The following is a 17,458-nucleotide window of genomic DNA, read 5'->3' as shown; positions in this document are numbered from 1 at the left end:
TTGTGGACAGTAAAAATTGCAAAAAATAACTTCCTTTCACTATGTTGTTAAAAATATACACCCAATAGAAGTTTATACTGTGTTTTGGACCATTTCTGCGGTCCCACTTATTGAAAGAGTATAAATGATCGAAAATTTAGTGATATATTTGAGTGTTTACGGTAACTGATGCACATCTGTCTAGAAACCGGTCTTTCCCTGAAACTTTCAAGGGAATAACATGCCAACGTCCACAAACAGCTGTTTTCAAAGACTTTTAGCTCAGTATGCCGAACTGCGGCTCGTATCATGTGATTCGTTGCGATTTTTCTGTTATGTGAAGATAATTCGCTTCTAAATACCATAAACCGCTTTGTAAAGGTACCGTGTTGTAGGAGGCCTACCTGTATTAAATGGAGAAGTACAATAATAATGTTACAGTTTAAGAATTATTATCTGAAATTCCAAAAATTGAAAACCTCCAAAATTGAAAGTTTTTAAATGCTGACGTGATATGCCACAAATGGAAAATTCCATAAAGCAGTGGAAATGTTCTCCCCAGACCCTTTTTGCCAAAAAAGGGGGGGCCTAGAACTTGCAGCTGATAAACTTTATGACCCCATTTTCAACATTATTAAAAACATATTTTAATATGTTTTTAACTTGAGACAGACCACTAAATGGGGTTGAAAATGTTTATTTTGATTTAAACTAGTGCTGGAAAAGTGTATAAGGTGTGTAATTAGTGACTTGTATTCATCAAGTGTAGTTTATCCTAGTTTTTAACATGTTTACCAGAAAACATTCAAAATTTAAACAATATGTATTCTTTCAAACAGATCAATTAACACCTCTATGTGAATATATCTAAAATTATTTATGTGAATATCTTTTAAAAGTATTTAAATAAAAAAACAAAGAAGAACAATATATAGAATTGTCTCATGTTTACCTTTACTTAATTTTTTAAAATAAACCTATTATTTCTGCACAGTGAATAGTACATTCTAAGAACACCATGTGAAACAAAAATCACATAAAGTGCAGTACATGCAGAAAAGTGTTTGATAGGATCAAGAACAATGTAACAAAAAATAAGCAGTTTACAAAAGAAACACAAGCTTTTTTTTTATCCTAACATCATTAACATAACAGAGAAATAAAGCATTCGTACATCTTTTTTCACTGTGATATCATTATCATTTATCATTAACATTATTTGTATGTTAATATAGTAAACATAAGGTAGCATAAGAAACATATACATCAGAAAATACTTATATGTTGATTGTATGTAGTAATGTACAGTGCTTAAAAAAGCTAAATGAACTCTTGATTTTAACAAAAAGAGTAACCTTAACAATAACACAGTTTTAACAAAAATGTAAATTTAATAATTTTCAAATAAATTGTTTTTTCCATGTAAAAAAAAATCAATTTGTAAAAAGAGGATTAGTTTTCTTTTGTCAACTGTGTTATTTTAGAGTTACATAAAAATAGACCATGTAAAAAGAGGAATAGGTGTGTATTAAAAATTATTGTATCTATCTGTACATTTACTAAAAATTTTATTAAAATAACATTTTAATAGATAAATCAATAGACTGTGTCTAACAAATCAGTCCCTTGTTTGACACAAAAATTCTAGAATTTGAGAAGTTAATTGAGCTGCAATTTGAAAAATTGTAGACCTATAAATTTCCATTGCCATCTGTTCATCTTTCTTTAATCTTGAGAACAGAGTTAGATAGATGAAAGACAAGACCAGATATGGAAACCTTAGGGGTAGGAGGCCCAATTAACTATATAAGAACTTTCAATGCAAACCAGAAGTCAATTCAAAAATTTTGAAAGGTTCCCAGAAAGGTGTTAGATAGATGAAACAGCATGACTCTATTGTTAAAGAAAAATTATGATGTATAGGTGCAAGTTACTACTAATTTGAGGAGCATATATTTTAAATGAAATAAATTTAAAATATGATTAAAAAATGCAGCTTGGTATTGTGACAATGCCACAATACTGAGCTGCAATTACTTATTGTAACAATGTCATAATAAGTAATTGTTTGTTTTCATTTTGTGTTGGTGTTAGTTTTATGCAAAATAGAGCATTTTTGAGCATTTTTACTCAAGGCTTTATAAATATTTATTTCCTGAGATAATGAATTGAAACTACTGTCATTTTGATTGGTGGTAAACTTTGTAGAATTGCTTTTTTCAGTTTCTGAGATAAAATTCATACTTATGATCTTTACTCGTATCATTGTGTATTGAAGTGGGCAGAAAAGTATTATTTAAATTCTTATTATTATATTATATATTCATTATGCTTGATCTGTTTGTTATATTCTTTTCAGTTTTCATCATTGGCAATTGTAAAATCAAAATATTGATTAACTTTGAAAAATGTTGGTCCTGTGTTCTGCAGTATCAAATATTCAACCAAGATTTAACTGCAAAAATAAACACATCTTATTAGTATGCAAATTTGCTTTTGTCCTAATAAATGGTAATAAGTAGTAAAATTATAAGTACAATGAGCAATTATTTATTGTGACATCATCACAATGCCGAGCTGCAATTTTTAAAATAATTAATATTTTTAAATCATTTAAAATATATGCTTTCCACCTCAAATTAGTATTGTAGTGTCTTGCCTTTGTACATCTTACTTTTCTGTTAGCATGGGAGATGTGCTGGTCATCTATCTAATTCCTTTCAGGGAGAAATTTTTGAATTTAAATAACGACTTCTGGTTTGTATCTGAAATTCATATATAGTTAATTGGGGCCGCCTGCCCAAGCTATCCATATCTGGTCTTGAATTTTATTTATCTGACATCATTCTCAAGATTAAGGAAAGACAGACAGACTGACGACAGTGGAAATTTATGGTCTAAAATTTTTTCAAATTGCAGTCCAATAAATAATTGTTTGGAATTAAATTTCTTTGATTTATTATCAGTTAATGTTTTGTTTGCGTACTTATTCTATGTATCTACTGTTTGTATATATTCAAGGTTGCATAAAATGTTCTCATGCAAGAAGGTTGTGAATGGAAAAAGTTTAAGAAGCCCTGTTATAGATGTAATGCACAAATATACAAATACAGTAGAGCGTCGTTTATTCGAATCAATTGGGGACTGGGGTTGTTCGGATAACTTATTTTTCAGATAACCAATTATGTACGAAAAAAATATATTAACCTATCCTGCGTTGAAATTTTTCTTTGTTGCGTGTCGCTTTGCGTTGAATTTTCGTTGATGTTAAGCCTAATGTAAACTTTTTAAAATAATAATTATGGCTATTGTATTGTTAAAAATGATTTCTTTATTTTTTTACAAACAAAATAAATATATTGAAAAATATAAAAACAAAAAAATATATATACCTTAGAAGTTGATCTAGTATCGAAAACGTTCAATTCAGCAAGACACACAGTCCTCAGAAAAACACCACACAAAAGTAACAGTGCTGCCAGCTAAAACACATACACCAACAAAAAAAATATTGGAGTAGCCCAAGATATAGCCAAAGATTGCAGTGCCACAGCATTAGTGAAAATTTAAATTTGCTGACTGGAATTCTTTCGGATAACCGACGCTCTACTGTATTCCAAAATCTGGTTTCAAGTATTTTGGATAAAGGATTTTTAACTTATACAAACAAAACTAAAATGATTCAACATTGAAAATCAGCTGTTTAAACACATCTTGGTTTACTTTTGTATGGAAGATAAATATAAAGTATGTGTTATTAGATGTGCTTTTGAATGCAGAATTTTTTTTAGGTTATCACTTAATGTCACTTAATTTTAGATGATTTTGTGAAGTAAAAGTTTTTAAAAATTAAATAAATTGGAAATTTTTAAAATGAATTTTCTCATAATCATCTAATAGAATTAGAATTTTAATATTAGTAAAATAGCCAGGATGATAAATATATGTATGTATGTATGTATGTATGTATATATATATGTGTGTGTGTTTATTTTTTATACTGTATGTTTGTGGAATGACCAGCATGCCTGTTTATCTGGGGAGACCACAAAATCAGATATTACCATATGGTAAAAGCCAGCATGCTGGTTTAAATTAGATTGTAAATCCCTCTTTAGTGGGAACATTAAAAAAAACAAACGAGTTTTTATTCTAAAACTGTGAAACTGTCAGCATTACATCAAAAACNTTTAGATGATTTTGTGAAGTAAAAGTTTTTAAAAATTAAATAAATTGGAAATTTTTAAAATGAATTTTCTCATAATCATCTAATAGAATTAGAATTTTAATATTAGTAAAATAGCCAGGATGATAAATATATGTATGTATGTATGTATGTATGTATATATATATGTGTGTGTGTTTATTTTTTATACTGTATGTTTGTGGAATGACCAGCATGCCTGTTTATCTGGGGAGACCACAAAATCAGATATTACCATATGGTAAAAGCCAGCATGCTGGTTTAAATTAGATTGTAAATCCCTCTTTAGTGGGAACATTAAAAAAAACAAACGAGTTTTTATTCTAAAACTGTGAAACTGTCAGCATTACATCAAAAACTATGATTATATGTTTAATTTATTCATTTTGTCTTCTTTCTAATGACATTAAATACTCTTGGAATTCCAAAAGTGCTTTTTTAAATGTGTATTTTATTGTTATTTTATTCAAAAATGCAAAAATGAACATTAAATTTAAGTAACTTGAGGTAAATTATCTTAGCTTATATAGATTAACATGGCTTTGTGTGAAATTTGAGAGGAAGGTGTTATTTTTAAGATTGGGATAGATGGTCAGTGACTATCTACTACTAATTTCAATGACACACTGACTAACTACTACTAATTTCAATAAGTCATTAATTGTTTTATTGTATTGTAAACGAAAACTTTTTTCCTAATTTTAAGTCAGTCACATTACAATGTTGTTGTTTTATTGTACTCAGAAGAATGTTTTCTTTAATGTTTAATTAACAACTAGTTTTATTAGATATGATTAATTTTATATTTTAGTTGCAGTTTAACTGGCATGCTGGTAAACCTGGAGTTTCTGGCATGCTGGTCCCCCTGTTTTTATGTGGCATGCCGGTCATTCCACAAAAATGGTAGTAGGATATAGTAAAAAATGAAAATTTATAATTTGACAGTTAATGTAAGTTTCAAATATCACTCTTATGTTTGGGACAATTAAAGTTGAATTAGTTTAATCCCACTCTACTACAGCTAGCTCATTCACTTTTTTTTTTTATGTAACAAATTCTTGAAAGTGAATGATATATTGAAAGTTTTCTTACTTGAATAATTAGATTATCACTTTTAGCTATTAAAGTAAGAAATATTTGTATGATTTTAAGTATAGTTTTTAAATAAGTTTTCATAAAATTTTAAATTTTTTTAAAAAGTAGGTTGGTAGGAAAGAGACATGACATACTAGCCAATGGGATTATATGTAAAAATTTAAACATCAAACCACACATTTTTTAATACCAGAGGAAAATTTAATATCAACAGACTAATGTTTTTGATAACAAATTGGACCTTTGTCAGGTCAATTGCAATTCCAAAATGGAATGCATAGTAGAACATATTACTATTTTTATTTAAATACTGTTAAATTTTCCACTGGTGTCAAATAAGATTTTATGTGGTATATTACTCAGTTACATTGTGTGCTAAAATGGATGAAGGACTCTTTTAAATAATTAAATGTTTTATTAAATTATAATTCTTTAAATTATAATCAAAAATTAAATACTACAACAAAACAAATTTATTTTAGTATCTAATGTTTTCAACAGTAATCAGTATCCTGTTATTGTTAGTTATAGGGCAGACAATTACTAGAAAGCTACTACATCTCCTCTGTTTTTTTAATATTTAAATTATCTAAAAACTAATTTTCAAAAAGTATATACTGAAATGGTTTCAAATTAAATACATTCATTAACATTTGTATAATAATGATACAGTGCATAGTGGAACATTATGACATCTAATCTAAATTGATTTTTATACTTTGTTTTTATTTGAAGATAATTTTTCATCTATAAATTACTTTTTGCAGCAGATCTTGAGTCGTCATATATAATATTGCAATTAGTTGAATATTCAGCACATTACATTATGATGACAGTTTCTAAAATTAAGTATATTACTATTTTTTGTCTAAAAATTGTAAGCTAATGAGCTAAATTTTATATCTAGCATGAATATGTATAAATTTATATATTTTTATTTTAAGCGTCTCTCTTTTTATACAAGATATAAAAATTTCATAAAGTACATTTCTAAAATTATATAAAAGTGGTTCCTTGTTTATTGTTAGATTAAAAATATTAATAATCTGCTGACTTATTAACATGACTTACTGAATTTTGAACATTGGAACTTATTCAATAATAACTTTTTAAAAAATTTTTACTAGAATATTTACTAGGATTAATTTTTCAAATGATTTATTATAATTATGAATCTTTATATATATATTTTTTTATATTTAAGTAAACTAGTGGTTTTATTTTATTTGGAGATATTTCTTGATTTTAACAATTTTTAGTAATTTATAATTTTTATTAATTATTAAATATATTCATAATTACAAAACTTTAAATGATTAATTATTATTTAATTATATAATAAATTATTATTATATAATTTATTACTTTTCATAGAATAATTTTATTTTATTTTCAAAGATTCTGGACCAGTTCAAGAAGGCGGACTTAACGATTGTCCTCCTGAAGTGCTTCATTTTTTGCTTACTCATTTGCTTCAAGGTCCCAAAGATCAATTTGGTATTGGCATAGAACAAAAAGAAGCTTTTTTAAATACATTAAGAAAAGGTATGTAATAGATTTTCAGGACATTTTATAGTAGTTATATCATTTTTAAATAACAATTAGTATATAAAAATATTCCAAATTTTATTTAGATTATAAAAATTTACAATTTAAAAAAATTGAGAGAAAAAAATAAAGATGCAATTATTGAATTGCATAACAATAGAAAAAAATACTATCATCTCATGAAGTTACCAAAGATTTCATTAAGCAATGAAATATTTTTTTTTACCTAGCTCTATCATTCAGCATTGAATACAGGTTTTAAATAGAACAGAACAGTTTTATAATTCAAATTTTTAGATTCATGTTATTAAAGAATTGTATATTTAAAATATTTTTGGCATCTTTTCAAAAATAAATTTTAAACCTTTATGTGCATTTCATATATATGTTACTCTGAAAGACCGAAATTAGAGAATGTCGATATTCTCTGGTGAATGTCGACACATACAAAATACTTCGGTGAAAGACCGAATATTTGGTTATATTATTATACATTCGTTTATTCGCCGGTGTATGTCGACAAGCACAGATAAGCTTTGGTGGTGGTCGAAACGACACCCGAAAAGCCGATGTCGACGGAGAGGTGACAGTCTGTCGCCAAATTCTTTGCCGTTTCCTTCTGCTGAAATTGGTGATATCGTAAGACTACAAGTCCCCGATGTCAACTGTGGCCGTACAGATGCCCGAAATGTGTTGGCAGTTGTAGTTGGAATAGAAGACTCCGACTTTTATAAATTAGCAAACAAAAATGGTACCCTCAAGCAGCTTTATACCCGTAATCAGTTCGTAATTTGTAAAAAAAAAAGTTGCTTTTCATAGATGAGATTTCTTCTCAAGAAATATCGCTGAGAGAAGCAGCTGCAGCTAATTCGAAAAGTGGAGGGCAAGGCTATACACGCTGTCATTGCAAAAAGAAGTGTTCCACGAATAAATGCAGTTGTAAAAGCAAGGGATTTTTGTGCAGTTCAAAGTGCCATAACAGTTTAAGTTGTTGCAATAAATAAAATTATATATCTTTAATCACATAATACAGTGTATGTGTAATTTTGTGTGTTATTTTTCTTTTCTGATTAAGAATGTACTGTTCGTTTTAGGTTTAACAGTTTATTTACAAGTGCTGTTACTTAAATTTTCTCCTATTTTGACATTAAAAACTTGCATTTTTGTCTTAACATAATAAAAATATTTTTATTCAACATTCACCATCAGTGCATGCTGAATGTCGACATTTGGGGTGTAAGTGAGAAATAATGATATTTAGCAAATATTTCGTACATAAACAAAACGACTGTGTGAATGCTGACATTTACCAGAGAATCTCGACATTTGCCAGATATCGGTCATTCACAGTAACATATATACAGTACATGTAACTCCTGTATAACACGGCACTTCTATAGCACGGATTCACTCTAACACGGTTTGAGAATTGGGAACATCTGTTTCCCAATTCTCCCAATATTTCTACTAAAACAGAACATATAACACTATTGGAAGAAAAGATTGCAAGTTACTTTCATTCCTTAAATGTAGAAAATTATGACCAGATATGGAAGCCATTTGGCATGGTTTATACATAGAGTTGGGAATTCTTGATACAAGGAGAATAATTAGTTATCTTGTCAATGGCTGGTACATTAAAAGTGAAATTCTTTGAAATGACTTGATGAATTTTGGAAAAAATCCAAAATTTATTAAGTCATTTCAAAGAATTGGATTAAGAAAAAGAGCTGGTTATTTGGATTTTTTCCAATCCAGATAAGAGCACTAAAACTTTTGTTACAGTTTTCAATGTAATATTTGTGAGCTCAGATTTTACATTCATTAATACAAAAACTCAAAAACAAGACTTACTAATATAAAGACTAACATAGGCAATAAAGTGAGGGTAGCTATATCACACATTAGATCTGATGTTGATAAAATCTGCAAAAAAATGACGAGCTGATATATCGCATTATAACTGATTTAAAGAAGTTCCTTTTTATAAGGTCCTTGAATAAGTTCTCGCTGTTTTTTTGTGAAAATTAACACTTTATTTAAAAAAAGTCGTAATAAACACGTCACTGAAAGTATTGTCCATCACTAGCCACTACTTTCTCCCATCGTTCTGGCAGCATTTGAATTCCATGTCGGAAAAACGACACGTTTTTTGAGGCTATTCAAGAATCGACCCATTTTTTGGCATCTTCATAAGAACGAAAGTGCTGCTCAGCCAGGCCATGTGACATCGATCGGAACAAGTGATAATCGGAAGGGGCAATGTCTGGTGAATATGGCGGGTGGGGTAGGACTTCCCATTTAAGCGTTTCCAAGTACGTTTTCACCGGTTGTGCAATATGTGGCCGAGCATTGTCATGTTGCAAAATCACTTTGTTATGTCTCTGCTCATATACCGGCCGTTTTTCCTTTAATGCTTGGCTCAAACGCATCAATTGTAGTCGATAGCGATCTCCCGTGATAGTTTCGTTTGGTTTGAGTATCTCGTAACTACACCTAGCTGATCCCACCAAATGCAGAGCAGAAGCTTCGAACCATGGATATTCAGCCTTGCTGACGATGTTGATGCATGACCGGGCTTACCCCGCTATTTTCTACGCTTAGGGTTATCGTAGTGTATCCATTTTTCGTCACCCGTCACGATACAATGCAGAAAACCTTTCCTTTTCTGCCGTTGAAGCAGCTGTTCACATGTGAAAAGACAGGCGTTCGACATCTCTCGGCTTTGTTCGACATCTCTCGGCTTCAACTCGTATGGCACCCAATGTCCTTGCTTTTGAATCATTCCTAATCCTTTTAAATGTTTTGAAACTGTTGTGTGATCAACTCCTAATGATTCTGCAAGTTCAGCTAGCGTCTGACATGAGTCTTCATGAAGTAATGCCTCTAATTCCTTGTCTTCAAACTTTTTTGGTGCACCAGATCGTTCTTTATCTTCAACATCAAAATCATTATTTTTGAAGCAACTAAACCAATCTCTGCGTGTTGTTTCCGACAGAGCATGGTCGCCGTAAGTCTCAACAAGAATTCTGTGTGCTTCTGCTGCAGATTTTTTTTGAATAAAATAGTGCAATAAAATTCCCCGCAAATACTCTTTTTTTTGGCACGAAACTAGACATGTTTAACACAATGAAAAAATAAGTTGTTTACACTTCAGTGAAATGACGTATACTGAATTTTAAGGTCACTTATTGTACTTCCTTACAGATGTGTCACCATCTAAAAATAAACACACGTGGTTCTGGTAACGCCATCTGTTGGAAAACAGCGAGAACTTATTCAAGGTCCTTATATAAGAGTTATTTTAGTTAGTTTTTACAAATGCGATTTTTTTAAATTAATGTCTTTTTACTTTTTATGTATTCTGTAATGTATACTTTTTAATAAAAAGTTACATTTATGCATATTTTTTTTTATAATCTTTAGTGATTTTGCTGTTCTGCAAATTTTTCTTATATTAAAAAGTGTTCCGTGACTTCAAACATGTTAAAACCACTGGTTTAAAGCTACATGGTACAGTACATTGATTAATATGATCCAGTTTGGACATATTGTTATAGATATGAATAAAAAAAAAGACACATCACAAAAGATGTTTTAAAGATAATATTAAAAAATTTATTTTATTACAGTAAACTATATAAAATTACAGAATAATTATAATTGATTGAGCATGTAAACTATTGCTAAATTATTATGATTTTTGAGAATGAATTGTTTAAAGTAAAAATTTGGTCTATTTTTTACTTTAATTAAGTCATTATTATTATTTGTGTTTAATTTGAAGTGTTTATTATTGTTGTGATTATTTTTAATCATATAATTTTGAATTTTTTAAATAGATTTTCCTCGTGACAGAGTACCTGTTGTTTTGGCTCCTGTACTCTATCAATACAAACTCGATACAATAATGGATACATTAGGTTCAGATTCTTCTTCTTTGTCTAAAACGGTAAGTTTTTAATTTTTTATAATTGTGCTGTTTAGGAATTTTTTCCTGTTATACAAACCAATTATTTTTCTTACTGCTAATAGTTTGCATCATATTTAGAGAAAGATTAATATAGATGTTTAATTCAACTATTTTAATTAAAGTATTTAAAAATTTGGTATTGGAGATTAAATATCAGGTCAGTCCATAAGTTCGTGCGCATTTTTATCTACAAAAAAGCAACAAAAAATTTTAATTAAATTTTATTTCAATCTATAATGTATTCACCATTATTTTGTACAATTTCTTGCCATCTTGATGGTAGCTTTTTAATCCCGTCTTTGTAAAATGATTTCGGTTTTGAATCAAAATATTCAGAAATAGCCTTTTTTACATTGTTCTCATCCTCAAAAGTTTTTCCTTTTAAAAAATTCTGCAAACTCCGAAAAAGATGATAATCACTGGGAGCAATATCTGGCAAATATGGTGGATGAGGTAAAATTTCCCAGTTGAAGCTTTTGAGTTGAGCAGTTGACGTTGTTGTCAGTTAGCTATTGACAGTTCATGTGGTATCCATTTTCCTAGCTTTGAAACTTTTCCGATTTGTTGTAGATGTCTATGAACAGTTCCATGGGATGAATTTAAACGTTCCGCAATTTCATCAACTGTTAAAGATGGTTCTGCTTCAACTAGTGCAGAGAGAGCATCATCATCAAAGTCAACGGGTCTTCCAGTACGAGCCTTATCCTCCACACTAAAATCATTATTTCTAAATCTTTCAAACCACTTCTGCGCAGTCCTTACACTAATTACAGTTTGATTATGAACAGTATTTAATTTTTTGGCTGCATTTGTAGCATTCTCATCACTTAAAAATAAAAAGTATAAAACATGTCTCTTATATTCATCTGTTACTTCCATTTTAACGAAAATAAACAACTGAAATGTTCCCAATTCTGAACAGTATTATATGAATGAGATCCAATTTAACACTTCAGTGTAAAAAGTATCACATTAGACTGGCATTTTTAACAGCAAAACAAGATTTTTCTCAAGGTCATAAAATACACACGAACTTATGGACTGACCTGATATTTAAATAAGTTTTTTTATTGAAAAATTTTGTATTTTGATTATAAATATATAATCCAAAACAAAAATAAAAATTTTTGTGAAATGGTGATAAGTGTTGGCATTTGGTGGGATAACTATATTTAGTAATATTTTATTAGAATGTTCTATTGATTAACAATAATTTCCTTTAAAATTGTTTAAAAAATTAATATTATTTTAATAGATTATTATATCCTATTTTAACTATTAATAAATACAATTATTCTATTTTTCAGGTTGAAGGTTCAATATCAGAACTTATTAGAGAAATAGGTTATGGCTTCACAGCAAGGTAATGTTATTTTATGAAGTATTATTACATTTTTTATTCATCTTTTCAACAAATTTTTACAATGTAATATATTACAAGATAGTATTTAAATCATTTTTACATATGAAATCTAATAAGACACTACTAATTGTAAAAAACATCAAGAGTATGGCTGAAAGTTAAAATTGTGTGTAGTGCCATCTGCTATGAGATTTTTTAAAAATATTATTTGGAATATATTCTTATTTAGTATTTATTGTCAAAGAATCAAACAATTATGATTTTCAGATGTTTAATAAATTATAAATTATTTTTCTCAAATTATTTTCATTGACATACTACTTTTTTCCAAATAAAAAAAATCTTGCTGTAGTAATAAATATTTTATGAATAAATAAAATTAAGTTATAGAATTATTAGTTATTTAACTTTAATGATTTCTATAATAGAAAAAATAAATTTTCTTAAATTCTTAAAGAATTTAGTAATCTAATGTTTTCAAAAACAACACCTTTACCTTTTGACATAAAAAAATGCATTAACTCTCAATCTTTCCTTATGGACTTTTGATGGAACATTGAATTTTATTTTCTATTATTAGGTTTTACATTTAAATATATTTATTATTATAAAGTGAATTTATTGAGTTTCTTAAGAAATAAATATTTCAGTTAACTAATAGTAAAAACTATCTAATTTATATAAAGAAAAATTCCATATAACAATAAACATATTTTCTGATCAGATATTTTTATATAGTGTGTGAAAAAGCCTGTAGTAAGCTTTTATTTGAATTGCTATTTGAAGTAATAATAGTTTTAGAATGTAAGTAAATTATGAAATAGTAATGAAAGAAAATGTAAATCTAAATTAGTCATTTCCATTAAAAAATATCATCATTAATTTTTAAATAAAGTTAGTTTATATTTGGTGTACATTACTAAATAAAGTTTATCTAACTGCATTTTTGTTTAGAATTGTCAATTTCATTTTGTTATAAAATCAATCTTGGATATATTCTGTAGCCATCTGTTTTGTCATCTTTTTTATCAAATTGTTTAATTGAAATTCTATTAAATACAAAGATTATATGATATAACTATCACAAATTTTTATTTAACTATTATATCTGATCAATAATTCTTGATAAAATTTAATATTTATCATAAATATATGATATATTAAACAAAGGTTTCTCAGAAATAACACGTTGATGGAATTGGAAGAAAATATTGCAAAATACTTTCCTTCTATAAATGTAGAAAATTGACTGGATATGAAATCAGTTTGGCACAGTTGATACATCGAGTCATGAATTCTCAATATGAGAAGAACAATTGAGTATCGGAACTAAACATTTTCATCGATTCCACAAGAGCACTCAACGATAACTTCACTCCCAGAAACTAAACATATATTCTTGGTGTCTTCAAAAATGCTATACAAAAGCACTGAGTGGGGATTTTACCTTGACAGACTAAATATACATGGTATCGTCAATGCTCTTCCACAAAGCACTCAACGCAATATTCATCTCCACAGACTAAACCTACATCTTCATTGGTGCTTCTTCCCACATTCAACTCAGGCTTTCAATATCTTCAACTACTAAGAAGACCAGGCAGGACTCTTGCAAGTGTCAGCCAATTGTTGGACAACCTGTTATGCAGAAAATTGTTGGTCTCCCGTTGCAAATTGCAATGTGTATTGTATTTGTAGTGGTCTTCCATCCAGGGCACTTTTGTTTAGTATGCATTGTATTTTATTACTGTGTATATATCTATTTATTTTCTTCCCTAATGAGAATTTTCAGTCCCCATTGCAAGTTGCAATGTTTCATATGTTTGTCTGTGTACAGCTAGTTTGGCACACTTTTGTGTTGCCAAATTATTATTATTATTATTTGTAACACACATACCACATGTTTTTTTTATGCCATGTCCTGTGTTAATGGTCTTGTTGATTTCCTATTGGAAGTCACAGTGTTTTGTCTATTTACTTTGTGAGTGTCCCTTGCGTATGACACTTCTGTAATATGGGCATCTATTCTGTTTCTACAGTACATATTGTTTATTATCATAAGGAACTTTGTTGGTTCTCCCATTGCAAGTACAATGGGTGTTGTAAATATGTTTGTGTGCCAATCATTTAGGGCACTTCTGTAATTCTTTACTACTGTTCCACAACTGAATGTAAAGTTTTAATTTTGTTTTAAATAAAAGCAATGTAGGCACCCTTTAGACTTCTGTTTCATTCTCTTTCCTATCCTCCTTTATAATTTCACCTTTAGCCTTTTCCTTTAAATCATCTTTCTTCTCCATTTTCACCTCAGGAAATACCTTTGAGTAGCCCTGGTTTCATCTCCTATCTGCTAAAAGTAAAATTTGCTTACAGAAACACTATGTTGTGGTACAACATATATGATAGAAAAACCTCCAATTCAATGCAAACTGTTGAAATCATTGACATGTCTTCAGCCAAATAATATTAGTGAAAAAAGCACTTGTAAGGACATTGTAAGCATTGCAAGAGCTCTTCTATGTGACATTGCTGAGGATACTTTGCAGGACAAGTGGTGGCTACTTCAACTTGAGCAAGTTGAGAGTGATGGGACAGACTCAACAGATGAGAGAATTGATTATTATTGAAGTCAGTATTTTAATAAAACATTTAACACCTTATAACGCTGAGAAATATTTATTAAAACACAAACGTTTTCAGCCGAATGGAATAGGCCATCATCAGGTGACAGGGTATCGAACAACTTTGAAAATTGCATTAAAATGGAACTTTCAAACATTACAAATTCAAAATTGAAACGTAAAATAAATTAACCAATCACTATACAAAATAACTATAATAAATAGATTGAAGCCATATTAATATAAATAATAAAATAAGGCAATATAAAACTAAAAACAAAAATAAACTTAAAAGATTAAATGCATAAAAGGATTAAATTCATAAACATATACATATCAAAAAGCATCACATTAAAAAAGGCTGATAGGAACTAAGAATTTGTGTGTTTTAACTTTTCTTTTACAAAGAACTTCCATGCCGAAGCTAATTCTTAGTTCCTATTGGCCTTTTTTAATGTGATGCTTTTTGATATGTATATGTTTATGAATTTAATCCTTTTATGCATTTAATCTTTTAGGTTTATTTTTGTTTTTAGTTATATATTGCCTTATTTTATTATTTATATTAATATGGCTTCAATCTATTTATTATAGTTATTTTGTATAGTGATTGGTTAATTTATTTTATGTTTCAATTTTGAATTTGTAATGTTCGAAAGTTTTGTTTTAACGCAATTTTCAAAGTTGTTTGATAGCCTGTCACCTGATGATGGCCTATTCCATTAGGCTGAAAACGTTTGTGTTTTAATAAATATTTCTCAGCGTTATAAGGTGTTAAATGTTTTATTAAATGTTTTAAAAGAAGCTGAGTTGATATTCAATTTATTGTCAGTATTTTAAATTGGTTGACTCTCTTGGGAATGCAAGATATCCCAGTGTAGCCAAATTAGTGAAATTCTCATTGACTCTCTCTTATGGCAATGCTGATGTGGAATGGGAATTTTCAATTTTATGCCAGGCGCTTCTGATAGAGCATCAGTGTCAGTTTAAATTTTATTAAGTTTTAATATCAGGAAGAATGCTTAATTCACATTTGATTGTTAAGGAGGGACTAAACATGTATGATCAAAGCCCACACCTTGTACCTATTACAAAGGACCTACAGAAATAAGCTGCCTTAGTGCATATAAATTATCAAGAACAATTGGAAAATGAAAAGAAGTTAAAAGAACAAGAGAAACAGAAAAAAGAGCATAAGAGGAAGCACAAACATTTTGAAGAACATCAAAAGAAAGCTGTTTGTGACAAGGAAAAGATTGACACTGCTGCAGTTTAAACAGAAAAAATTAGAAGAAAATGAAATACACAAGACAGGTCAAGTTTTGTTAGAAGTAGGAAACATAAACCTGGAGAAAGTCATTAATAGCAAGAATATAAATGAAATATGGTTATCGCATGTCATGCTTGTTAAAAGTGTTCAAAAGCAAGAGGAGCAAAAAAAGAAGGAAGCTGAAAACATCCAGAAAAATCTTAATAAAAGAACATAATCTTTCATGACTGATTATGGTTATTTATAGAACAAGCAAAAGAGTTAAGCATTCAGGGTTTACTGGAAATATTACAGTATATACAGAAATTTTTAAAATTATTTAATCATAACAGAATAAAAAAAAGAAAAACAACTTTTACTTTATTTTGCTGAGTTTTCCTTTCATGTTTTCACTTTGTTTTGTCACTGTTTCTATATTTCAACTCACTCTTCTTCCATTTTCAGAGTGAAAATGGCACTCCAAGGCTTGCATGTTAGATCTGATATTGATAAAATCTGCAGAAGCTGACACGCTAGTGTATTGTGTTATAATTGATCTAAAGAAGTTCCATTTTTATGAGTTTTTTAGTTAAATTATTTTACAAATTTAATTTTTTATTTAGTATGATTTCTGTAATCTGTAACTTCTTTTAATGAAAAGGTATGTTTGCACATACTTTATTGTTATTTTATGTTTTTATTGATTTTGTTGTTGTGCAAACTTTTCTTATATTCAAAAGTGTTTCATGACTTCAAAAAGGTTATGAACCATTGCTTTAGTGAGACAAATTGCATCTTGTCAGCTTCCACAAAGAACATTCCAAGAGTTTCAAAATGCTTTTATTTAAGAATAGGCTTTGCTCCCAACATAGCTGATAAAGCTTATAGCTAGCATGAGCAATTACTCTGCAGTGTGAGCATATGTAGGAGGCAATTGCCAATTAATCATATTCTATGCAAAAAGATTTACAATAAAGCTGAGTACTTTTTATGTTTTTGGTTTGATGTAACTAAGATTAAATTTCTGCATTTCAATACCTTTATTACATAAAGAATTCAATGTTCTGTAGTTTTACACTTCTGAGCAGTAATTGCTAAGATAGACCTGTAACCTGTAAGATGCACCTGTAAATTAATGGTTATACTTAATTCTTATTAATTAAATTATATCTAAAAAAATATATAAAGTTTCAAATGTCAAATGTTTCTATGAAGTTACTAACAGTTGCTGTTTGTAGAGTATAATACAAATAACAACTTTAATTTTTATTAGATTTTTTTTCTCTTAAATTATTAAAGAAAAAAAATAGTTTTTTTAAAATTTTATTAAGTTGTTTTAATTTTAAGCTTTCAAATAAATTAATAAACATATTGTTTATAAATTTTCTACGAAAAGATTAATTTATACATGTATTTATTAACATTA

General features: G+C 28.5%; 1 protein-coding gene across 1 annotated transcript in view; it reads left to right on the top strand.

Annotated features, from left to right (window-relative positions):
- The window catches only part of LOC111630481 (CCR4-NOT transcription complex subunit 1-like), a 143,780-nt gene that overhangs the window by 54,425 nt on the left and 71,897 nt on the right, over positions 1 to 17,458 (top strand). The window contains exons 5-8 of the mRNA XM_023374583.1: positions 6,677 to 6,823; positions 10,669 to 10,778; positions 12,107 to 12,162; positions 13,333 to 13,399. Of these exons, the coding sequence (XP_023230351.1) occupies positions 6,677 to 6,823; positions 10,669 to 10,778; positions 12,107 to 12,162; positions 13,333 to 13,399 (380 nt within the window). The remainder of the gene's footprint in view (positions 1 to 6,676; positions 6,824 to 10,668; positions 10,779 to 12,106; positions 12,163 to 13,332; positions 13,400 to 17,458) is intronic.

This window comes from Centruroides sculpturatus, unplaced genomic scaffold (assembly GCF_000671375.1).
Source record: "Centruroides sculpturatus isolate CEXI.00-Female unplaced genomic scaffold, Cexi_2.0 scaffold554, whole genome shotgun sequence".
NCBI classification, from domain to species: domain Eukaryota; kingdom Metazoa; phylum Arthropoda; class Arachnida; order Scorpiones; family Buthidae; genus Centruroides; species Centruroides sculpturatus.
The sequence above is the reverse complement of the archived record's forward strand: the minus strand, read 5'-3'. Positions and strand labels throughout refer to the sequence as shown.